The 25,249-nt window shown below is 44.9% G+C and overlaps 1 protein-coding gene across 3 annotated transcripts in view; it reads left to right on the top strand.

Annotated features, from left to right (window-relative positions):
- Positions 1-25,249, top strand: part of MME (membrane metalloendopeptidase) — a 38,287-nt gene extending 13,038 nt beyond the window's left edge. For 2 of the 3 annotated variants that reach the window (XM_062005603.1, XM_062005602.1), the window contains 15 exons: positions 271-405; positions 1,270-1,371; positions 3,694-3,830; positions 3,928-4,021; positions 5,266-5,394; positions 6,288-6,386; positions 7,405-7,485; positions 8,367-8,470; positions 9,539-9,597; positions 14,409-14,528; positions 15,175-15,308; positions 16,872-16,937; positions 20,243-20,338; positions 20,748-20,824; positions 23,853-25,249. In XM_062005603.1, coding sequence (XP_061861587.1) covers positions 271-405; positions 1,270-1,371; positions 3,694-3,830; positions 3,928-4,021; positions 5,266-5,394; positions 6,288-6,386; positions 7,405-7,485; positions 8,367-8,470; positions 9,539-9,597; positions 14,409-14,528; positions 15,175-15,308; positions 16,872-16,937; positions 20,243-20,338; positions 20,748-20,824; positions 23,853-23,952 — 1,533 coding nt within the window. In that variant the 3' untranslated portion in view covers positions 23,953-25,249. The remainder of the gene's footprint in view (positions 1-270; positions 406-1,269; positions 1,372-3,693; positions 3,831-3,927; positions 4,022-5,265; positions 5,395-6,287; positions 6,387-7,404; positions 7,486-8,366; positions 8,471-9,538; positions 9,598-14,408; positions 14,529-15,174; positions 15,309-16,871; positions 16,938-20,242; positions 20,339-20,747; positions 20,825-23,852) is intronic. The other variant, XM_062005604.1, reaches the window with a different exon arrangement.

The following is a 25,249-nucleotide window of genomic DNA, read 5'->3' as shown; positions in this document are numbered from 1 at the left end:
ATTCAAATGTGTCATTTCATATAATGAAAGCACGGTGCAGTAGTTGAGAGTGTTACCTTTGGACAGTGCTACACATTACACAGCAATTTTCCATGAGGGAGTTTTCAAAGTTAATTGCCAGTTGTGATCTAAGAGAATTTCAGAATAAATTACTATTAAAACTATTTAAGAAAGGGATGAAGAGCTGAGGTTCATAAAATGAAATCTCAAAGAGAATCAAGGCGTGCTGTGCTTCCTTTGTCTTTCAAATGTTTGTGTTTTTCCCCGCAGGCATGTTCTGCCTATGTTGATTTCATGGTTTCTGTGGCCAAACTAATCCTACAAGAAAGAAATATTTCCTTCAATGAGAATGAGGTTTCTGCAGAAATGGAAAGAGTTATGGACCTGGAGAAAGAGATTGCCAATGTAAGAAAAACGTTTTTAAAGTGTCCTTTAAATAACTAACTTTTAACACCTAAGCAAGGTAACTGCAAGCTGAGCTGTTAAGTCACCTGCCAATATTATTTCATGGGACCAAAAGCTGACCAAAAATGTCTGGGGCCTGGAGCAGCTAAGAGGAAAGACATGGCCTTTCACAAGCAAGGGAAAATACCTGAGTCAGCTGTTTTTCAAGTGGCAAATTGGCTTGTCCTCATCTGTTCAAAGGAGCTCTTCAAGAGCAGAAAGAGAGCGATGACAGACGTGGTTTCTGTTGATGTTAGAAAGTGAATTTGGGGAGAAGCTTTCAGGACTCTTCTCCCTTGGTCCTGTTTTGCCTGTGAGCTGTTTGGTTATCAGCACAGTACATTCCCAACCCTTGGCCTGCCATGCACCACAAAGTAATGTTTGTTAGCTGGAACTTGAACTTGCACAAAGGAAAACAAATGGAAACTGAAGCATTCATGAGCCAAAGCATGGCTTTTGCCATGGCTGTAAGATGAATTTTCCAGCTTCAGATATTTTTCAAGTCAGGGCATATGTTTGTCAGTGACCTTTCCTCAACATCTGTACAAACTAAAACCATCTTTGTTTTCTTCATGTTTTCCTGAGAGACACACCTCTGGGCTTAGATCAGAGATGGAAAATTGTTACAAGAAAAGTTGATTGTAGAAGGATTTGAAAGGGACAGTGAAAGGAAACCACAACTGAAATGTCTCTACAGCAGTTGCTGCTGGTAGAGTGTATGGTTGGTGGTGGTGTGTTAAGCCAGGAATATTCATCTTCTTTCTTTTTACTTCCACTTACCAAAGCTCCTGTAGGTGGTAATTTTCTCATTATTAATTTTGATAGGCAACAACAAAATCTGAAGACAGAAACGATCCACTTTTGCTGTACAATAAAATGACTTTGGCACAGCTCCAAAACAACTTCTCCTTGGAAATCGACAACAAGGTGAGTGATCAATAATCCGATGTGTTAACCTCTGGTTTCTGACTGCTGACATCCAACAATGCAACAGGACAGATTTTAATTGTAAAGACATTTCTTTCTTGAGCTGAAACATGCTTGGACAGGATACCCATGGAGCAGGCTCTCTCCCCTAAACATCCGATGACATTAAACCGTATGTGAAGGACTGTGCTTCTGTGGCCACTGTTTCTCCTCCCCTGAAGGCAGATCTTGCCCTCTGCTGCAACAGGGAGAGATGGAAAAGGAGGAATGAAAAAAAACATAAGCCCATCATGAGTTTGACTTACTCTCCTGGCTTCAAAACTTGCACCTACATAACCCTGTCTGCAAATCAGGAGAGTATCCTTTGCAGAGTACAGATAAATTCCCTTCCTGTAGTTACTGCAGCAGCTCCAGAGAGCTCAGGACAAAAGTTAAGACTAGAGCCACCGGTTAATTCAGATCTGTTGTAGTGTGACTACTCAGGCCCTCTCTTTATCCAGAGCTGCAGCTTCAGAACAAAAAGTGCTCTTTTTCCAACATTCCCTCAGTGAGATGGGCTCCCAAAGCAAGCAGAGGGGAGCTCAGGAGGTCAGGACTGTGGATCAGGAGAATTCTCCCAGTTCCTCCCTTGTAGCCTTTTCTCCTCCCTGAGCCGTGCGCTGTTTCTGCAGGTATAACCTTTAGTTCATGGCACCACAAAGTCTGGCTAAAGAACAGGCAGAGATTTGATAACACAGGTGTGCCTCCTCAGTGACAACATGTGCCACTGTGCACCGATATTTTTTATCATCAGTGGCTTCTCCTGCAGCGCCTTGTGCAACAGGCCAGCGGGTTAACCAGCGTGCCACGTGGGAGGCGCTGCCGTCGCACTGGTGGCACAGTGTTGTTGAGCCTTTTGAGGCCAGTGAGCTGCTATAAAATGTTATTATTCCTACCAGAGTTTCATAAACACTGCTATTTTATTGACTCTAAACACTCTCACTTTAAATGACATGACAGCTCACTTCTGCCTAGCTGAATTTGTTTCATAATTTACTGTCTCCCACCGGTCTTGGTTGAACAGTTGCCATTACAGTCGTCATGTCAGAAAGTAACTCCTCTTGTCACTGAACGGTATTGCCCTGGTTATTTTTAGTTCCTGGGAGTGCTGCAGATCAGCAATAATCATCTGCTCTAAATTTATCCAAAAATGCTCAAAAGGCAGATGACGGGAGTTGGTAGTGTTGTTGTAATGGCCTAAGGATAGAACAGCAATTATTCCTAAGATTAGCTTGAAGTTTGCTGCTTCTCCTTCAAACCTGAAGTGTTCCTATTCCTGAAAGCTTATCTGCTTTCCTCATCAGCTACATTAGTTTGAGGAGAGGCATTATCTCTTCCAATAAAAATCTCCTCTCTTAAGACACAGCCTGGGAAGAACCCCAAAGCCTTACAAAGGAAGAGGCAGAACAAAACTTGTAAAAATTGACCCAAAAAACCATTATGGATAAAACGTACAAAGACCCTTGGCTTGTCTCAGGCGTGCCCCCCTTCCTTCTCATACTGAAGTGAGCACCTACCCAATGTGGTGAAAGTACTGAGGGGCTCTAGAGTTTTGATGATGACTTTCAGCTTCTGCTCTGCATCCTTTCCTCAGTCAAACAGTGGCCTACGTTGGTGATGGGTTAGGAAACGTGGGGCCAACGTGGAGAATTGGATGCAGAGTATAGAGAGACAGCAGCGACATCTGTGCCATTTGCTAAAGAAGTGAATGGAGGAATTGGAGTTGCGTCTAACACTCTGCAATCTATGGTATTCCAGGCTGAAGGCTCTCTCTCAGCTGGTATCATACAGAGGAAGCCAAGGAGCACACTCCATACTTGTGAAAAGCCCTTGTGAAAGTCCTGCACTAGGCATGAGGTGCCTGCTTCAGAGGGACTGGCAGGCACACCACGAATCTTCCTGCCCCGTGCTATGCTGGAATCGGCTGCTAGTCATGCTCTGACTGCAAAGTAAAAAGGCAACTGGAAACTTCACTGGAAATACCATTCTGCTTTTCCAGGCTAAAAGGAAAAGGTCATAACATTTTTAGTTGTGTTAGTTAGAAATCAAAACAGTGTCTCGAGCCTTTCTGCTAAACGTGACCCTACTTTAATAGGATTTCAGAGCACAGAGGATGTAAATTAGATCACTGAAATGATGACTCCATTTACAAGTGGTGCAGCTACAAGGAAAATGAAAGACACAGCATTTGTGCTATGCAAACATATTGAAGCTGGGAAAAAAAACAGCTAAATGCAGCTGCTTTATGGTTTAACTCTATAATGATGTGTATTGATTTTCCAGGTATTCAACTGGTCAAAATTCATAAATGACATCATGTCAACGGTTCAAATTAACATTGAGAACACCGAACATGTCGTTGTTTATGATCCAGAATACCTCATCAAGCTGAAGTCTGTCCTTACCAAATACTCTCCCAGGTAGGTGTGCCAGCTGCTTTGTATTTATATTTAATTGCCAGTAAACTTCAGAAGCCTGAAAACATCACCAGCTTGTTATTGTTGTTTCATTCAACAGAGACCTTCAAAATTACATGGCTTGGAGATTCATAATGGACCTTGTCAACAGCCTGAGCAGTGACTACAAGGAGACGAGGAATGCTTTTCGTAAGGTGCAGAAATTAATCTCTCCTGAAATTGTAAATATGACTTGTGTGAACCACAGAGAGGATTGTTTATTGCAGTTGTAGAGGATGCAAATCTAATTGTGCTCACAAAGCTAGATATGTTTGCTGAAGCTTCTTCTGGAGTGTACACGTGGTTTATTACATGTGCTTGATAGCTGGAGTGGATTTGAAGAGCACCACTCTGGTACTTAGTCTCCATGTTTTTCTAACCCTAAATTAATGTCCATTTTGATAACAGTCCCATTTAATTGCAAATGTTTACAATTCTCATTGCCTTGTTACAAACTCCAGCGTCCAAAGCCATACAAAGTCAAACATTATGGGCCCAATCTCACTTTTTGGTTATTTGATCCTGAAGGGGCTGTGGCTGCCCCTTCCTGGAAGTGCTCAAAGGCATGTTGGATGGGGCTTGGAGCACCCTGGTCCAGTAGGTACCCCTGCCTGTGGTGTGGGGTTGGAATGAGATGATCTTTAAGGTCTCTGCTCCCCCATTTTGTGCGTATTTCAGTTGAAGGCATAGCAGTTAAAGAGCTTTTAACACCAGAAGTCATTGATCTGTACCTCTGAAGAGATGAGTAGCTGTTTCATTATGGAATATGAGCTTCATTATAGACTGTGATTCCAGAGAGCTGCCCTCTAATGGGGATGTCTGCTCTATTCCTTGCATTCAGGTGTCATATCATTGTATTACCCACTCAGCTTTACTGCATATTTCTTCCTTTTCATGACAGAATCCTTGCACACCTTGTAGCAACATCACATAAACAAGCATCTAGTTTGCAAGCACCCAAAGGTGGGAGGCTCTGACAGAAGCTGCTGGTTGGGTAGAAAACCCAGTCTGCAGGAATTAATTTGCTGCATGAGCACAGTGGCCCTGTCAGAGCTGGGACTGCAACAGGGAACCCTCTGACACTGAAAGCTTTGTCTAAGTGTATTTCTTTCTAACCTCTCCAATTCTTGGCTTTTAGAGTAGTTTTCTTCTCTCTACCTTTCATGTTTTAAAAGGACAAAGAATACTGTTAATGATTCTTTCACTTGCTCAGCCTGGGACAGACGTTCCCGTTCCAGGTGATTCCCTCCTGACTGCCATAAACACAAGTGTGCATTAAATGCATGTATGTAAGGTCAGCCAGGCTCCTCCCAAACGCACATCTGCTGCTCAGTCACCATCCTCCTTCCCCTTCCATGGCCCAGCTGTCACTGCTTTGCCTGATGTTTCTGTTTCGCAGGCACTTTACGGCACAACGTCCGAGACTGCTGTCTGGCGTCGCTGCGCGAACTACGTCAACGTCAACATGGAGAACGCGGTGGGACGGCTCTATGTGGAGGCAGCATTTGCTGGAGACAGTAAACACGTGGTAAAGCTTTTAGCAGCCTTAGCCCCTGTGCCACCTAAGTGTGGCTTGACTGTCACTCACCACGCAGCCCTTTACATGGCTTTGAGCACACTCGCTAGTAACCTTTTCTATACAGCAGGCCACCTTCTAAATCCCCTCACCTTCAGGTTTGCTTCTCCATCAGTGCACCACTGAGGGGTAACCTGAACACAACTGCTAGGAGAGTCCAAGTACCCATGTACCTCTGCATTGCTTGTCTCGAGCTGGCCTGCTTTCCAAGCAAACGACCGCAGCGTGAAGCAACACGTGAAATATGAAGCTTACATGTGCAGAGCTGAAGGGAGAGAGGCCTCTGCATGCTCCACTTGTGCTGTGAGCCAGCCGTGCACAGGCCCATACCCGTGCCCAAGGAGCAGCACTTGCCGAAATGAGCAGTCACTGCCCGTTCTTTGGGACTGGCACTAGGTCACGTCCTGCCAATGTAGGGCCAAGGGACAAGTGGTTGTTTCTGTTTGTCTGCAGTCACACAGGAAATTGCTGAAAACTAACCTGGAGTTACACCTTAGCTGAATCCTGTCACCCCTGCTGCTTAAGAAACACCACTTTCTGTGGTTGACATACACACAAGAAATTGATCAGATGCACAACATCCAGCAGATGGGCACCTGCCAGATTTTTTGTAACCTGGGTGACTAAATTGTACTGCATCCTAAGCTCATGCCCATTCCCTTTCCTCCCACAGGACAGGCTACATGTACTGCTGAACCTGAGCTCTGGGTTTTGAGTGTGGCCCGTACACAGCCTACACTCAAGCAGCTAGTGCAGGGAAAACAAGTCTGTAATGAACAAATCACGTGGAAAAACAACTGGATCATTTTTTGTGGATTGGTAACATTCTGGTGTTTTTTCCCAAGGTTGAGGAAATGATTACAGACATCCGTGATGTTTTTATAAAAACTCTGGATGAGCTTACCTGGATGGATGCAGAAACCAAACAGAAAGCAGAACAAAAAGTAAGTTAAATCTTAAATATTGATCGTGTTGTGTAGTTTTGTGAAAAGAAACCTTTCACTTCTGTACATTCCCAGCACTATTCTGTAGCTACACACAGCGATCAGTCACAACCACCCAGTAACTTCACTTCAGGGACAGAAGTGTAGGTCAGGTAGCACACTGAAAATCCTGAGACACAGACAGTGTGTGACACTGGGACAGGCTTCCCACCGTCACAATTTGTTGGACAAAATGAGACGCAAACTGTCTGAGAAGTTGAGTCAGAAACCCCACGTGTTGCTTATGATGTTCACTTGTTTGTGGAAATGCATTAGAAGAGGGTTTGGATAAATAATGTGACTTTACTGCTAAATTTATGAAGACATGTTTACATGGAAATAGATCATTTACTCTTTGGGGTTTTTGTAATTACTTCTGATACTGCCATCAAATACAAATCCATGCTTGGCTGTCAAAAGAAACTGAGTAAGGCTTGGGTCAAAAGAGTTTGGTCCAAAACTGGCAACATTCAAGGATTTCAGTGCAGTGCAGATGTGAGAGCTAGTTAAAGCAATATGGGTACAGACCCAAACTGAGTCAACTAGTGCACATTCCTGGAAATGTGTACATGGGATTTCCTATAATGGGCTGAAGTTAAAGAAAAGGACACATTTGTATTTTCTCTGTATTTTGGATGCTATGTCTAACATGTCAAATACTGCAGGGTTTCTGCTCTTTGTTTAAAGCAGCCTTTCAGCTCAGAAGCATAGCTGAAGTGTGTTTGGCTGTCTTGGGAACATTCCTTTAAGTTTACTTACAAAGGAGGGCACAGAACACACTTTCTAGGGTTTTCCATTGTTGTAATTAACCTAAGCTTGGCAGTGCTTCCAAGGAATCAAAGCATGGAAACAAAACCGGCATGTAATGAACACTCTGAGTTTTCTGCAGATGCCTCCATACTGCATCTATTATGCAATTTAGGATTGATATTAAAATATGACTGGATTTGCTATGGATATCAAACTGTTGTGTCCCTAGGCAGTAGCCATTAGAGAGCGGATTGGCTACCCAGATGAGATCGTGACCGACGACAACAAACTGAACAGCGAGTACCAGGAGGTGAGTGTCCACCACAGGCTGCACCAGCAGGAAAAGAGCTGGAGGAAAAATAGTGTGTTGGCCTTCACAGCCAAGCAAAACCATGTGCATCTGCACTGAGTAACTCACCTTGTGCTCAGCTGCACAGGTGTAAGTGAGGATGTGTTAAAAGCCAGTGTAGCACAGCTGATCCCACACAGATGGTATTTGCTGGTGTTTCAAAGGAATGTGTAAATTCTAGAGGAGTTATGCTAGAATGAAGCAGGGAGTCTGGTATTTCTACATCTGCCATGGATTGACATAACACTGGTTGAAGTGGATCCAAGTCCACATCACTCAGTAACTCTGCCTGTTGACCCATGGATTGGAATGAGTCCCTGGGCTATGACACTGGATGGCCTGTGTAATACAAACTGCACCTGAGAGTTTTCACAGCAAAACATGACCTCTTTTACCATGTAGGTCTGTTTGTGAGAGTAACTCCCTAATGTATGTAGTATATGTGTGCCTTCAGGCAGAACAAGCCTTAGAAATCAAAATTTTCCTTCCAGAAAGATGCAGCCATCTAACCCAAGCATGCTTTTCCAAACACCATTTCAGCCTTACTCGTGCTCCTCCTAAGGGGGAACTGCACTTTCACCAAGCTGGTAGCTACTACTTTCAAGCAGGAAACTCCCAGGGATTAGGGTCAAAAACAATGAATGCCAACCTCCACTGAAAAAATGTATATGTAAAGGGGGAATAAAGATCTCTGGGAAAAAATCTACAGCTGCTGACATAAATCCAGCTCCAATATCAATCCAGCTCCAATATCAGCTGTGTGATGTAGCAGAGCACTGCAAGTATCTTTCATGGCAAATCAGTAACACCACCACTAAGTACCTTTCCTTCTTTCTTTTCAGTTGAGCTACAAAGAGGAAGAATACTTTGAAAACATTATTCAAAATCTAGTATTTACCCAAAAGAAACGGTTGAAAAAGCTTCGAGAAGAGGTGGACAAAGATGAGTAAGTATTGAAAAATACCACGTGTAGTCTTTCCTCCAGTGGCCACGGGAGGAGGCGCTTGGCAGGGAATCAGTGACAGTTTAATGACTCTCCTCCTGCACTTCTTCCTCCATGAAGAGGGCAGTGAAGAGGGCATTGCTCTTTTGTCAAAGGCTGGACCTACGTTAGGAAGTAGGGCAAAGAAACTGGGAGATGGCATAGAAGGTTAAATATTCTGGAGCGTGTCTAGTGCAGCCCCTGAGCTCCCGCCGTGGATTAAGTGCACTCCTGGAGAGCAGCTTTTTAATTAAGTTCATCTGAAAGATGAATTTCATCTCTGAGAATTTCATTTCTCTTACTGCACGAGAAAAGCAGCAGCATGATTAAATGAGAATGAGCAGGAATGCACTTCAGAAACGTACTCCTGCTCTCAATTAAAATATTCATGTAGACTGTAGATGTAGCAGCAGACTGACACAGCACATTCGCTCCCTGCACCAGCCACTCCTCCTGCCTCAGCTCTCACCCCTTTGGAAGGCTGCCTGCGGTCACCCTAGGCCATGCTAACTTTATGAGGCTGTTCATTTGAATAAGGGCTGCAGAGCTGGATTTATGTTGAGGAGAAGATATGAGAACTACCTTTGGACAGTCTTAAAAAGAAAAGACTAAGGGAAAGTCTTACTGCTGTCTTCAGCTACCTGATGGGAGGCAATATAGAGAGGCCTGACTCTTGTCAGAGATGCACAGCAATAGGACAAGTGGGAAGAGACATAAGCTGGGACGTGCAAAGTTCTGACTAGGTGTTAGGAAAAACTTTTTACCGTGTGGGTGGTGAAACAAGACCCAGAAAGGCTGTGAGATCTCCATATCTCCATCCTTGGAGATACTCAAACCTTGAGTGGACAAGCCCCCAAGTAACCTGATCTAGTTAGCTTCACATGGGGCCTTAGGACTTCTGAAGGTTCTATTTTACCCAGATTATTCTATGGTTCTGTGTTTCTGTTATTCAGTGTCTAGGTTTGATAGAGTAGTCATTAAGTCTGCCATGAAGAACTGGAATGCTAACCTTTATTCTCCTGCTGTTCCTAGGTGGATAAGTGGAGCTGCTGTTGTCAATGCTTTTTATTCGGCCAGTAGAAACCAGATAGGTAAGGTTACCAACTTACTCACTGGGTACAGAGTTAATGGCCAGTCTTTTTATATGTATGTGTGTATTTTTAAAATCAAGAAGTGAAATCATCTTAATATGATGGGGGCTGCAGAAGGGCCTCAGGGCTGCAAAATCAGATGTTTCATTTGTAGCGTCTTTATCTCGTGCTTTGAATCCCATTTGTGCTGAAGGACAGAGGCTTGGGGTTCAGCCATGAAAACTATAGCAGTGTGCAGTGGCTAGAAGGTTAATGATGAAGTGAACTTGGTGGCTCCAGCCTCTTTTTTTAAGGGATGAACAGGGAGCACAGTACTTTTACCTGAAGGAAACACTGACTAAAAGGATGTCAGAGCTTCTTGCCGTAGAGTACAGGTGGCTTCCGTTCCTCATGGCCTCTCCACAGTCACTTTGCACAAGCTTATTTAGCATGGCCTTGGGAAGGATGCTTAATGAATACACCAGTGCACTGACTGAACTGATCAGAATGCTGCAACATTTCACACAACAGGACACACTCACAGAGCCTCAACATTATTCTCATGAAGCAGTACACTTTGCTTTCCATAAGGGTGAGGCCAGTCTAAAACAAATGCTGGATGATCAAGGCAAAAAATGTCTGCATTTGATGATGAAATCATGCTGAAATATTAGTACAAAAGCCAGCTTATCCTCAGTTTCTACTTCCACAACTCCAGCACTTTGCCGTACACAGCTGCCAGATGCAGTGCTCAGAAAGCAGACTGCAGCCATCAGTCTCACATAAGCTATGATAAGCAAACTTGTCCCGTGCTGCTTGGGATCAGGAACTCATGGGGTCATTGCTTCTGGAGTGTATGGTCAGTATTCCAGAGCTGCCTCTGCCCCCCAGGCAGACAGAAATCCTACGTGGTTCTGTCACCACCCTCTCTATGTGAGGATAATTGTGACAACTGGAACAAACCAGCTGGGGTTTAACGTGGGCAGCGGTTCCCAAAGGACAAAGTTTCCTCAGCAAATCTCTCACCAGCTGGCTTATCTATAGCACTTCAAGGTCTGGTTATGAACCACAGCACATAATAGCTCCATACTAGTATTACTTTAAGTAGTGCCATTTAAGTTGCAAGTCCTAACTGTCAGCTCTCTTAAACAAAGTCCTAACACCCATTCTTTTACATGTGCCATAAAAGATGTTTAAGGCATTTTGAGGCATCCTGAATTGCTCTTCTTAAGATTTAAAGTATTCCAGGTGACTTCACGTTAACTATGTGGTATTTAATTCTGCTTCTTTTGTGTTGGAAGAATGACAATGGAACTCTGGTAGGTTAAAGCATGGAAAGGAGCAAATTTAAAGAGAGGAAAGTTCGTCACAGTGAAATAGTTTTCCTCATGCTTTTGAGTACAAACATTTCTAATGTCAGCCTGGCCAAAACCATGCACAGTTAAAAATACCTTAAAATAGAATAAAAAGCATTAAAGTGCTTTTAAAGAAATGTTTAAAAAGAAATCCATTATAAGCAAAGGTTAGAAGCCCCCAGCAGCACTGAGGCCTCTCCTCTTGTGAGCCACACTGGCTCTCTTCACAGTGGTGTGGTCTTTCACAAGACATTTCACAACATTAATTGTGCCTCACAGTACTTCTGTCATAGCCATTCTGCAGATGTTGTTATTATCCACATTTCATAAATTGCTGTGTCCTTTCTAAGCCATTAGTGAGGTACCATGAGCCATGGATAACTCCCCAAAACAAGCCTCTGGAAAATGACAAATCCTTGTCCCGCAGGGCTGTGCACAGACATGAACCAAGATCATTTCTTGTTTATTATGAAGGCTTCCAAGGAAAATATTTGGTGGAGATATTATTTCCATTGCCAGAGATGAAACTACCATTTCTTTTCAGTCTTCAGTAATGGTTTCTGATATAGTTGCACTTCTTTTATCAAATGAGTCATTAAATCGGGGTGGAAAATGTCAGGTACAGTCTTTCACTGGGCTCTTATAAGACTAGTGTCAGAAATACTGTCAGGGATCTGCAGGACTGCCACTCCCAGCAGGACTTCGGGAGCCCCAGCAGTAACTGGGAGCTTTACTTTGGGACCAGGCATCACACTTTATTACCTGGCAAAAAGCCCTCCCTGCTGTTCAGCCTGCAAGCACAGCTTCACGGAGCCCAGAGGATGCAGCTTACTCTGGGTTTGCACAGGGAATGTTTAATACAGCATACCAGCATTTTCACAGCTGGTATTCTCTGTGCAAACACATGAAGTTCATTCAGCACCCCTGAGCACATGAGGCTTGATTCTGCCACTGCAGGTTTGTAGGAATAGGATCAGGTTTGTCATGGAAAAAAACAACAAACTAAGCCAAGCTTTGCAGAAGGAGTTTTCCTTTTTAATCATGTCTGTCCCCACGGAGCAACTGGAGAAGAGAAAACCCCAAAGTCCTGCAGCCCTGGGTTTTCAGATTTCACTGAGTCAGGTGATCTGTTAAGCAGACTTGCTCAAGCTATGATGCTGGCTTCTCCCAGTCACCTGTGTCTCTGCAACAACTTGTGCATTCAGACCCACAGAGTGCTGCTTTGGGCACAGGGGACCGCAGCATTGTCAGCCCCAGCATCACACAGGCGAGAACCATTCTGGCTTTGCAGTGGGTTGTGAAGGTAAAACGTGAAGTAGGCATTGTGAAATCCAAGAGAGGCTTCACAGAGACAAAACTGTTGACTCAACTGACCAGCACTGCTTGGTTAAGGATGGCAAGGCAGTGCCATCAGTTTGGTAAAGCTGAGCGAGCATTTAGCTCACTGTAGAACATTTAGCACAAAAATCTGCTCAGAAGGCTTTGTTTGAAACAGCTTTGTTCAGTAATTGGAAGAAAAGGAATCATGGTTTGGGAGACTGAAACCAGTGACTGGCAGTTTATGTGAGCCATAAATTCTGACCTCAGCCTTTAGCTATGGCATGCCACGGGATAATTAAAGCAGTCTGATCTTTAGAGTGATGTCTGAATTAGCTTAGTATTCTGCTTTTAAAAAAACATCCCTCTACAGAGGAGTTCTGGGTATGACGTGGAGGAAAGGCAGAGCTCAGTTATTACATTTTAATGTGGTCTGATCTTGACTGTTCCAGCAGCAGCAGCACTAATCATAACAAAGCCACTCGACCTCAAAAAAGTGAGCTGAGCTGCTGCTGGCCAGGTAACCACCATCCCCAGGCAAGCAGGCACAAAGGAACTGGCCCAGGCCTCTGGCTGGGAGGATGCTGTGCAACACAGTCCCTCTGGGTAAGGGCAGTCCCAGTCTCAAATGCGTTCAAGACGAAAAGCAGCGTGTTTGCTTTGGTCCAGAGCCTCACAGATTCCCAGGGAAATACTGAATGCCTTTCCCTGCCTTGGATGTTCACTAAGCTGAGGAGTGTGATCTGTCCTTTAGATCCTAAAGGAGCTGCACCTCTCTGCTCTAAATCTCCACCTGAGATGTATGCCCCTGGAGGAGGAATGCCTATGCACTTCAAATCTCTATTATGTGACACAAGTCAGGGAATACGTCATTTTTAGAAGGATGCAATTAACAATAAATCAAATCTGGTAGTCAAACCAAACTGAAAGTCCTATGGAGCTGCCTGCCCTGGGAGGGATGATGGGCCTATGGCTTCCCACAAGACAGACTAAGCTCCCAGGGAGTTCCAGGGTGACACTCCAGGCCACCAGCACCACCACTGCTGTGTGGAGGGAGCAGCTCGCTGGCAGCAGTCTCCAGAAGAACAGTGTTGTGGTGCTGTGCCCTCCAGACACCACTCTGCTTCATCAGCCGTCAGAACAGCCCATCATGCACTCTTGTCTCCACTATCAATGCTTTCTGATGATAACATCAGAACAGCTGGGTATTTAATTGCAAGGTGAGCTCACAGTGTCAGGGTCTTGCTGTGACAGTAGGCAGCAGTTGGCACAGGACAGCAGATACAGGGTTCTGCCTAACCTGTTAATTACCTTCCCATTTTGCCATGATGGTTTCTCCTCTCCAAAGAAACTGATACAGCTATACTGGATTTATGCTGAAGCACAAGGAGTATCTGTGTTCTTTTCACCCAGTTCCTGTTCTGTGTTCAGGTTTTGTAGAGTTGCATACCTGTCATTCATGGCGAGAGTCAATGCTGCGTACGGCTGCCTCAGGCTGAGGTACAGGGAGATGTCTGCACCAGATACAAAGTACAACTGAATACTTTATAGACTTGTTTTAATTCTTCGTTTAGAAATAGATCTCATTAGCAACATGAATTCTTTTTCACTGATTTGTTTCTTAAAGGCCCATAAAAATGAGCACAGAAGTGGGTGAGAGGAGCCGCTTTGTTCCGGTTCTTTCCTTGCCAGCTCAGCCTGGTTTTATTGATTCTACTGGGAGTTACTGATATTTCCAGTGGGAAAATAAATTCCTCTGAGCCTGATTTGTGGTGGGGGCAACGATCAAGTAGCTTATTCTTCCAGGAGAGCACCCTCCCACTTTTCATGTCGTTGTGAGACTCAGGAATGAGACGGGAGTGTGAGAATGTTAAGTGCTCTACGTTGGAAAAGCAAACTGCTTTTTTTTGCAACAGTGAAACAGTGACAATGTACAAGCTGATGGGGACCTTGCCAGGGCCTGAAGCGGGGAGCAGCCCTGCTGACCAATCCTACTGTCCTGCAGCCATTACCCTGTGTCAGTTCACTTCTTGTGCTGCCAAACCTGATGGAACAACGTGGCGTTGGTTGAAGCCCGTTAAAATGGCCTGTTCACACTGTGCACGTAGGACAATGAGGCAAGGTCTTAATTGTGTTGTGGTTTGGGGGTTTTTTTTGCAGTGTTCCCTGCTGGCATTTTGCAGCCCCCTTTCTTCAGTGCATCACAGCCCAAATCTCTGAATTACGGTGGCATAGGCATGGTCATTGGTCACGAAATCACACATGGCTTCGATGACAACGGTGAGGCACCAACTTCCTAGCTACAAAACTTACAATGCACAGAATGCTTTAGTGCTTAATCCTTCCAGAGAGCTTATAGAATGAAGTTTCCACTTGTAAGACGAAGTCTGGATTTCTGAGGCTTTACAGTATTGTTCTTCATGATGATTCCCAAAAGCATGACTCAAAGGATCCACAGATGCTCCTGTAGCTGCCAGACTGGGAGCAACCCGGGCTGGGGGCCTGTGGCACCTGAGGGCTTTTAATAGAGTTGCTGGTCACTTGCTTTGTGATGAAAAACCATCACAAATGCCACATAACTGTGAGCAGGGCCTGTCCCTGGGCTGGTATCACTGTGAACTCATGGGTTGAGCTCTCAGACCTGCTGCCCAGTCAGCAGACCCACTGTGATCGTTCCAGAGCCATACCAGGCTTCCCAAGAGAGCTTAATCCCACCTCTCATTGGGTCTGAATTCCTTTGTTTTTCTACTCCACTGAAATATAACCCTCTTAGCACAAAAAAAAACAGGAGAAAAGAGGAGCATCATCTGTATGGACTGCTTCATTACTGAGATTCTTTTGCATGAGTGACTATCCTTGTGACCCTTCTTACTGTATCAAAAGCCTCCATTCCTGGATGCATAATGCTGCTAATGTGCTACCACAGGCCGAAACTTCAACGAGAATGGAGACCTCGTAGACTGGTGGACTGAAGAATCAGCACGCAACTTTAAGGAGCTCGCCCAGTGCATGGTGTACCAGTATGGAAACTACTCCTGGGACCTAGCAGGTGGACAGAATGTATGTCCTATTTATTTGTAACCACCAATGTTACTTTTAATGAGGAAGCACAAAATCTTAGGTCCTAAGCTTGCAAACCCTTATTTACATGAATGCTCTCTTGGCTTATGGGCAACATGGTCACTCCTGCACCAAACCAACCCAAACTCAACCCAACCCAACCCAACCAAACCAAAAGAGATTCCTAAAGATAGTGGTAAAAACTCCACACATACACTGACTGTTCTGAAGGAGGCAGGATGTACATTCTGAATGAGTGGCAACCCTAGAAGCCTTTGCCCTAGAAGCCTTTCTGGGCCCTCAAAGACTGTCTTTTAATTGCACAAAGGAACAGAAAAAAAGCCCATTTGGAGGTTTGTACCTCATTTCCCTAAAGTTTGATGCACAAATGACATATATTCCCATCAAAGCAAATCCTGCCTGCTGCTTTCCTTCACTCTAAAGTTCCTCACTCTTTCCCCCAGAGAAACATCTGACTAGAGAGCTAAAAGGTCTGAGAGGAACCAGGGTACAGTAGGAGAGGAGATGATGATATGCAGCTTTAGGACAGACAGGCAAGCTGAATGTGGCTAACCCCACATGGAACTGAACTGGGCCACCACCTCTTTGTAAGGAACAAAACTCCTCATGGATGACAACTCCTACAGTGCAGTGCCAAACGAAAAGGCACTTTCAAGAAGCTGTTTCTCTGACTGCTGCTGTCTGTTTTTTCAGAGGCTGACAGGAGGTTCTGTTAAAGAGAACAGGGAAAAGAGAAAACTCCCAGCCCTGAGGTTTTCCTAATCTCTGTGCTAAGCTTAAGTTGGGACTCCCAGAGAGGCCAGTAGAAATAGAGAAGGTTTCAACACATTTTTCTGCCATTTTTTCCCACACATTAAACTCGATCTAATGACTATTGTGAGTTTTGCAGCTTTGAACACCATAGCTCACTGTCTTGGGATAAAGGTTAAAAAGGCACTATTTTTAAAGACAGAATTAGATTCTCCATTACTAAAGCTTCAGCATCTTTAGTGAGAACGTTACTGGCTTAAGAGTACTGTACCAGCTAAACAGAGGTCTTCTGTGGGTCTTGCTACCAAAGAGCCACCTAACACACCCAATACACAGGAAGGTTTCTGCTTAACTTTCTAGCAGAATGGCTCATGTCTCCTAAATGATAATTTCAGCTATTTGAAGATTGGATTTTAACATGTTTTGTAGATAATATGGACAGATTCTGCCCACTTCCTCTAATTGGAACTGTAGGAAGAAGCTGAGGGTTGAAGACTTGAAGAAAGTAGGGAGAACAAATGAACAATGACTGAGTATCAGAAAATCCAGGCAGAAGAGAGATGAGAGCCTGGAAAGCTGTCTGCATGGGAAGGGAGAGGATTAGAGAAAACAGCAGTATCCCTGTGGGTCTTGAGACAACTGAGGCAAAGTACTTTCAGAGATGTTAACATAACCTTCTGCTACAACTTGAGATTTTAAGGGAATTCTCTCCTTTTAATGCACAGAGTTTGACATAACAGGTTCTGGATAAGTTCTTTTCAGAAAACTATACTTTTCCTTTCTATTTTGCAGCTGAGTGGAATCAACACACTAGGAGAAAACATTGCTGATAACGGGGGTGTCAGACAAGCGTACAGGGTAAGTGTGCATTTGTTTGTGTTAGCTGAAAGCATCATAGATTGGGGAACTTCAGTTCAGAGCCTCTGAAGAAGCAACATGATTTCTGTGTCGGGGACAGGACCATGCCTACTGTGTCATCGAGGCATGGATTGAAACTCTTGACCAGCCGTTGTGTTTCTTTCATCCTGTGACTCATTTCCTGACACATTTCTCTGTTCCTGGTGAACTCTTTTCACCTGACTTCTATCATTTTCCATTTTTTCCTGGTGTGAGCAGGGAAAGTGTAGAATGAGAACATTTAACGAATCACACTTTGAGCATCACCTAGCTGAACTGATGATGCTGAGCAGCTATCTGCCTCTGTCTTCACCAGCTTTTTCATGCCAGGAAGGAGAGACAGAATAGCTTTCTTTTCGTATCTAGCCTTGATCAGTCTCTGCCTACATGGAACTCTATTCACTGTTCAAAAAAACTTCAAAACTTCATCTTGTACAAGTGACTCGGGTTCCCTGCACAGGTGTCCAACGATGTCAGTGCCATCTGGGCTCCTTGCACTAAGCCTTCCATGGTAGCCTGTGTGCTTTTTGATTTTCCTTTCCTTCTCTTCCTGAAATAGACACTTAGTTTGGCCTTAGACTGGCCAACTTTGGAGCTGAAAGTAAAAGCAGCAGAGGTCTTCTCTTTGTGAATGTGGGCTGGGAGGTGAGGAGGGAGTCAGCTTCTCCAAGAACTTTTCTTGTTACTTGCGAACCTGATGGCTGCAGGCCTTAATAACACAGTCCTCCCTCTCCTTCCCTGAGCCCCCTGTTCTATGGCAAACACTCAACACTTGGCCATGAGAGCACTGTCACTCCTGAGCGAAGCTCCTGCTGGATGCACGGGCCAACTCACTTCTCAAACTTCCCACCACAGCTCCTGCAAAGCAAGTCGGCAGCAACACCCACTGCACTAGAAATACCTCAGGGCAAGTACAGTTATTAATGAGTTTAAGGAATGCTTTAGAAGCCTAAAAGAAGCATCAGCGTGGCACATTAGCTTAGTGTGATCATCAGTTACTGGGACACTGGTGCATTTGTACAGTACAAGCCCAGGAAGGGGGAGACTCTTTCTGAAAGGAACGAGAGCAGCCAGAAAATAATTGGGTCAGAAGCATTACAAAATATGAGTTAGGTATTTATCACCATTATGACATCAAATGAACAGTGAAAAAAAGGTCAAAAAGGGATTCTGAGAGGTCATCCAGTCCACATCCCAGCTCCTGGCAGGCAGAGGCAACCCTGCCTGTGTCACTCAAACACACTGTAGGAGTTGTGCCCCCTCCTTGCTGCAGCTCGAGTGCCATCACGCCTTTGCTCTCAGTGGTGCCAACAGCAACCTGCTCCTTTCTTTCCTGCCACCTCTGATGTGTTTGAAGACTGTTACATATTTGAGGGCCCAGACTATTCTTCTTTAGACTAAACAAACTCAGCTCTTTCAGTCTTTCCTCACAGGTCATGTTTGCTAGACCTCTTCTCATTCTTGCTGCTTTCTTCTGGACTCTCTCCAGTTGCTCCACATCTGTCTTGAAGTGCAGTGCCCAAAACTGGACAGAGGGCACCAGCTGAGACCTGGCCAGTGCCAAGTGAAGCTGAAGGATTACTTCATGGATCTTATAAAAGACACTCCTGTTTATACATCCCAGTGTGACACTTGCCTTTTCTTTTTGCAGTGCTGTGGCACAGCTGGGTCTTGTTCAGCCTGTTACCCACTAAAACTCCCAGAGCCTTTTCAGCAGACCTGTTATCCCTTCACTCCTCAGCCTGCACTTGGGCAGCTGGCTGCCTTTGCTCCTGTGGTAGCTTGGCACAGAACATTAGTCAGAACATTTCTCTGATTTGCCAGCATCTATCAGTAACGATACACTAACAATACATCGTTTGACACGTGGCCTTCATAAGAAACAGGAAAGCAGCTCTTCTTACAAAGGAAAGGTTTGAAAGTCTTCAGCAATTTGCTTTAAGAAACAATAACAAAACCACGAGGAGAAAAGATCTGCTTTTTGTAATGTAGGGTGACATAAGGATAAAATCAATGTCTTCCCTGCAGAATCAGTTTTGTGCTGGTAAAGCTGGACACTGGCACTCTGCATTGTTCTGCCTTGTTGTTGTAGGGAAAGCATATCTTATGCCACAAGTGTGGTGTTTGAGACTCTAACCCAGCAGCTGGCAAAAAAAATCTGAAATACCTTGATGTGATAAACATTTGAGAGGAAAACAAACTGTAAACAGGACAGCAAATATGTGTGTTCTGTACAGTCACAGAAGAATGATTTTTTGCCTCAGCTGAAGCTTTTCCCCCACTTGTCTCAGCTCTAATGGAAAGAAGGAGAAGAGGGAGAAGTGAACAAATGGGGAAGGAATGAATCCTCTGATTGCATCTTGTGTTGGAGATCAGTTGTGCGTCTTTGGGCAGAAGCAGGATGGGTTCTCATCCTCATCACGTAGCCAGGGATCCATGCACAGGGAATCCTCAGATGACGATCCCCAGATCCCCCTGAGACACCTCAGGAGTGCTCACTGTGTGACTGTGCCTTAGGAGGCAGCACAGCAGTGCGCTTCTCCAGGTGGCTCTTCACTATCCAAGGTCCATCCTGAGGGCAGCTGGCAGTAATGCCTGATCCACAGGAGACAGAGCTGCTGCAGGTAAAGCTTTAGAGATGGCTCTAAACCCTGATGGTTTAGAGGATGGTTTAGCACAGAGCTTACCAATGCTTCCCCAGACCCATCCTCAGGTGATGCCAGAGAACCTCACAGTCATTCCATCTACTTTTTTAACACAGAAGCACCTTGCTTTATCCAGTCATTGATTAACCCTGAGAAAGCATTTGCTAGGTAAATATGAAACAGTGCAGTGGAATTTAATACATTAATTATTAGAGTGGTACTAACTCCATAGCTACTGCATGTCAGGACATGACTGTCCTCCTTTGCATTCTTGATTCCTTCCCCTCCAAAAAGATGCAAAGTTCTGCAAAAATCTCATTATGTGGCTGCTCCCATCTTCATGACATGATCCCTTTAGTGTTTTGCTACAGTAAGTTGCCTTCTTTAAGCCTGTTTCTCTTACCATTTATTCCAATATCATTTGGGCAGCTTCACTACACTGGTATCACAGTACTCAGAAATGGCCCTGTCGTCTTCTGCTTCAGGGTGGCAGATGGTCAGGTGCATGGCCAAGGCAGTCTGTGATTGGTCATGTTAAAGAATCCAGGTTCTTCCTTGGCACTGTTTCATTTTGACTCCCTGGGATGGAAGGTCTAACATTTCTCCTCAATTACTCTACAGGCCTATGAAAACTTTGTGAAAAAGCATGGAAAAGAAAAGCTTCTGCCTGGTGTGGACATGAACCATAAGCAGCTGTTTTTTCTGAACTTTGCACAGGTATCCTGTACTTCTTGACTGAAGGCTTTGAAAGCCAGCTGAAATTACAGATGAACAGTGTCAGAGTAGGCTGAGCTTCACAGTCTTGCCAAAAGCTGGCAGAGCTGCTAAGCAGAGCAGTGTTCACTACAAAGTAGTGAAAGTAGTGTCTCCTTATGCAGTTTTTGTCTTCCCTAAATAAATTAATTCAGCCACTAGTAAGACTGGTAGACAGTTTCTTGTGCCCAGGTGCCTTTGCCTGAGGACAACAATATACTTTTGATCTTTATAAACAAAATATACTTTTGTTCTCTATGTTGTAATGTGAAACTGATTCCCAGGCCATTGAGTATTTCATGGTGAAATGACAGCAGGTCTCTTCTTGGACAACCTTACGGCTAACAAATGCTTTTGTTTTTCCCGTGTGTAGATCTGGTGTGGAACATACAGACCAGAATATGCTGTGAACTCCATCAAAACTGATGTGCACAGCCCAGGCAGATTCAGGTCAGCACATATAATGATCTTCAGGGTGGTTCCTAAGTGCAGCACAGCTTTTAGCTGCAGGATTTGAAGAACGCGAGACAAAAGGCTGGGCTGCACTTAGCAGGGCTGATTTAGGTGTAGCACACTGAGGGTGCTTAACAGAGATAAAGAGAGATTGTCCCTCTGTGCCTCCCAGCCCTCGGACAGCTCTGTGCTGACAGACACGGTCACTCCCAGGAACCTCCAGCAGGCAGGTGAGGTTGTGAGGCAGTTGTCCTCACCCTTCAGACACACAGCTGCTTCTGCCCACACCGCTGAGCAGCTTTGGCATCGCAGGGCACCAACGCCATCACCTGGCTGGTACCGAATGCGCAGGATTGTTACAGCAGAGTCCCAGGGACTGTGTCTGCACTCCGGGGCTCTTCTGGAAGCCCCCTCGCTCCTGGAATAGGTCCTGATAGGGTTCTCGCCAAGACCAAAGGCTGTGGATGGACTTCTGTCCTCCACTAAAGTCACAGGTAACATCTCCCGTTGATCAGTGGAGTGCAAGGATTTTACTCTTCCAAGCATGGAGAAGAGTTTTTCTTCTTTCAAACAGGAACACTGACAGAAGTCAGTTTTAGGTGGGAGATCCCTGCCCCTCACCCAGTGACTAACCTGGGTGCTGTGGTGCAACGAGCAAATTTGTACTTTCTGCCTTGTGTGCTCAGCCAGCCTTGCCAAGAAGAGGTGGGCTTAAATTCAGAAGAGTCCTGCAGGAAACATGGCTGTGCAAGGGGGAATCTTTGGGCCGGACTAGGATCGAGTTTATGTAAACTGAAGGCAGAGCAATTTCTTCATCAGCAGTGGAACGGTGGTTTTGCTCTAATAGATCTGGTCCAATGCCCTGAGATCAAGTAGCAGTGTAGCCATCAGGCCCTGCCTGTGAGCTTTGAAAGGCTGTGTCATCTCCAGGGCTCACATACACAATGGCTGATTTCTCTCCTGATACAATTCAGGACATTAATTCCAGCGTCTTTCTTCCAGTGGCTTTTCACCAAGGAATTGTTTTGTTTATCCCACGTACTCAAATGTTTAGTGAAAGCAGCGACTGTTCCTTCAATTGCTCCTTGACTAGCATTTCACTGTGCGTGGGTTTTGTCCCGTCTGCAGATCTCTGCAGAGGCAGTTGATGCACCGCATCTTGCAGTCCCTGGATGTGGTCACAGTGCTAATGAGGCTCTGCAGCAGTTCGGATCTGAGCCTCTGCTCTGCATATCTAATTTGTGAGAGTCACGAGGCTTTTGAAGTTCACTGCTTCAGCACCTTTGTGTAATTGTCTTTGTGTGTCTCTCAGATACGTTCCATCATGTGTTGTGCTGGTTTTACATGGCCATGAAAAGCTATAAACTTTCCCTGGGATCACACCAGTGTTGATGAGAAACCACGCTCACATTTTTAGAATGTGAACTAATTTTCAGGATGAGGCCCCCCTAAGAGCTCTAAAATAGAAACCATTCTGGAACACGAGACATAGCCACCAAATTACTGCCTGCTGATGTTCTCTGAACATGTCACAGTAGTTCCCAGTGTGCCTTTTTTATTATTATTTGGAGATGTGGGGTGGGCTTTTTGTTACTTGTTTGAGCACCTCCTGTGCTGACTGCAGGCTCTCTCTCCTTACAGGTAGGACAGACAGCTCTTCATAAAAATTGTTAACTGGCTTGTACAATCTCAGTTAATGGGCTAACAGCTCTGAGCACTGGACAGGTAGAACCTTTTGCCCACTAGGAAAATAAGAAGTTGACAGAAACATGCCTTAGATCAGGTACTTGTCAAAGGCAGGCAATAGAGAAGCCGTATCTGAGAGGCAACGTGCCAGGTTAAAACACAGAATCATAGAATTATTTGGTTGGAAAAGCCTTTGAAGCTTCTGGAGTCCCAGCCCTCCCCTCACCCTGCCAAGCTCACCACTAACCCATGGCCCTCAGCACCTCAGCTCCTTGGCTTTTAAACAAGTACAGCAACAGACCCAGGCCAAGCCCTGCGACATACCACATCCCTGCAGTTCAGGGGATTTAGTAAATGAAGCAGGATTCTTACCCACTGCTCTTTTATCTATTAATAACAAATGCAAGTAGAGTTTTATGGTACCCAAAATACTTCTTAGTCTGTTTCTGGCAAGATCCTGTTATGGCAGTCCCAGTCCTTAAGAGCCACAAAGCGCTGCTGATCACCGAAACACAAGGCTTTTCTAGCGGTCTGTGCCATGTCCTGTGTGCTGCTGGCCCCTGGAATCTGTTAGCCAGTAGTCTCTCATCGTGGAGACACAGTCAAATTGTTGCACTGCCAGCTGCTGAGCTTTACCTCAACCCCTCTGGCATCAGGATCTATATGTGACTTTGGAAGCCAAAGCTGTTTCCCTGCACAGGTACACGGGTGCCACATCCCTGTTCCTGAAGGAAGGAGCAGCTCAGAGCAGATCTATGCAAATGTATTCACAAGTACACATAGGAAAAGCGCTTCAGCTGGAGTGTCCTCGCATTCACTTGAAAGCTGCTCTTTGTAGGAGTCTTTATTCCAGGAAACTCAGTCACTGGAACGTTGGTGGAGAGCAGCAGCATGATCTCAGTTGGAACTGGACTGGTGTACAAATGTAAATGAACATTCACTGAAAGGTTACACCCCAGTCCTCCACCTCAGGGCCTCCTTTTCCCCTTACCCACAAACGTGTCAGCAAAACTGAAAAAACCTCTCTGTGAAAGCTAACAACAAGCAATCAGTCTGTCCCTAGTGACATCAATGGCAGTTCTGTGAGGGCAAACGAGGACGAAGGGACAGGTCCTGTATTTCGGGGGGGTTGCGAGAGCCACCGTACAAACTGGAAAGAGAAAATAACAGCCTCTGCTTGAGGTGGATTGGAAGGAACAGTCAGAGCTCAGAAATATGGGTGTTCCCCACAGTGTTTTGAGGTGACACACCAAAAAACAAAGGTACAAAATGTGACTCATCTTGTTTGTTTTCGACAAAGGCAAGGAGCACTGACAAGATGTTGTTGTTTCCTTTGCAGGGTCATAGGGTCACTGCAAAACTCTCCGGAGTTTTCTGAAGCCTTTTCGTGCACCGAGGCAAACTACATGGATCCTGCCAAGAAGTGCCGAGTGTGGTGACGGAACTGCAGACCTTGTCTCATAGCAGCTTCCCACAAAAGGGGGGATTTTGGACTAATTTTGAGAAGGAGAGGAGGGAAGAAAGCTGCGGGGAACATGCCAGAATAGTCACTGTAAATCTCAGTAAACGGGCAAAACCAAAAAATCAATCGATCACCCCTGAGGGTACCAAGGGAAGGACTAATGCCAGGGCTGCAGGGAGCTGCTGGAGCTCATCGGCTGCTTTGCCTGCCACTGAACCCTGTAGAAGCCAAATCACTTGACAGTGTGCGGTAACATTTCACTTGTAGTTAAACCCGTTCCCCACTGGCCAGTGGCTTTCTGGGTTGATTTCAAATGCCCAAGTACAACACGTGAACTCCCAGTCGTCGGGAAACGCGCGGTCCTGAGCGAGCAGGGGAAGGAAATCTTAAGTAACACACAGTTTTAGGCATCATAACGTGATAGTGAGACAACAGCTTATGTCCCAAGTGTCAGACTTTGTACCCTCTGCCGTTAAATCTCTTCTACCAAATGCTTTCGTTTTTACTTGAAGCCGTTTATACAAGAGGAGTCCAAAGACCTGCTGTTCTTACGTAACTTCTCGCTCATATTCCAGTGTGTATTATCTCAAGTCACTATGTACCAGAGTTTATTTACTGCTTTCCAGCCAAACCCAAACGGTAGGTAATTTATTAATCTTCGAACGTGTAATCTGTAAGGTGGTGATCACAGACCCTGTCACGGTTTTCTAAGCTTTTTCTTGCTTTCTCTAAAGTTGGTCTTTTTTAAAAGTTTCTAGCAACGTATAAATCATAGTTTTTATATTTAAATCTGAGCTACACTTTTGACTTGAAGTATTGTAACATATTGTATCAGTGGCTGCACAGAGCTGGGGAATTAGAATAAAGCACAGTCGCGGGCAATAAGACAAAGTCCACGAAACTGAGTTCTCCGGTGGAGCGCATCGATGCTTTCGGGATGATTTCCTCAGTGTTTAGGGCCTGATCCTGCACATAATTTAGACACGTTCTGATCGACGTCAGCCCTCACATCAAAAAAGCTGCACAGCTCGATTGCAACAATCAGAAGGAGCTTTAAGAAAGATGGTAAAAGGCTTTAAATCTGCAATGACGTGTGCTCAGCATCCTCCTGCAGGTTGCGAAGGAACTTCCTGCTTTGTGTACCAAAGCAAACAGATTTCCAAACAGAAGTACCAGATACCTCAGATGACTGCTACAATAGGTGTGTTTAAAAACCTGTGTTCCTTTTGGCATTCTGTCATCTGATAAAAACATTTTGATAATAAACTGAAATT

The sequence above is a fragment of the Colius striatus genome, chromosome 12 (assembly GCF_028858725.1).
Source record: "Colius striatus isolate bColStr4 chromosome 12, bColStr4.1.hap1, whole genome shotgun sequence".
Classification (NCBI taxonomy): domain Eukaryota; kingdom Metazoa; phylum Chordata; class Aves; order Coliiformes; family Coliidae; genus Colius; species Colius striatus.
Note: the sequence above shows the minus strand (reverse complement) of the source record. Positions and strands in the feature narration are given on the sequence as shown.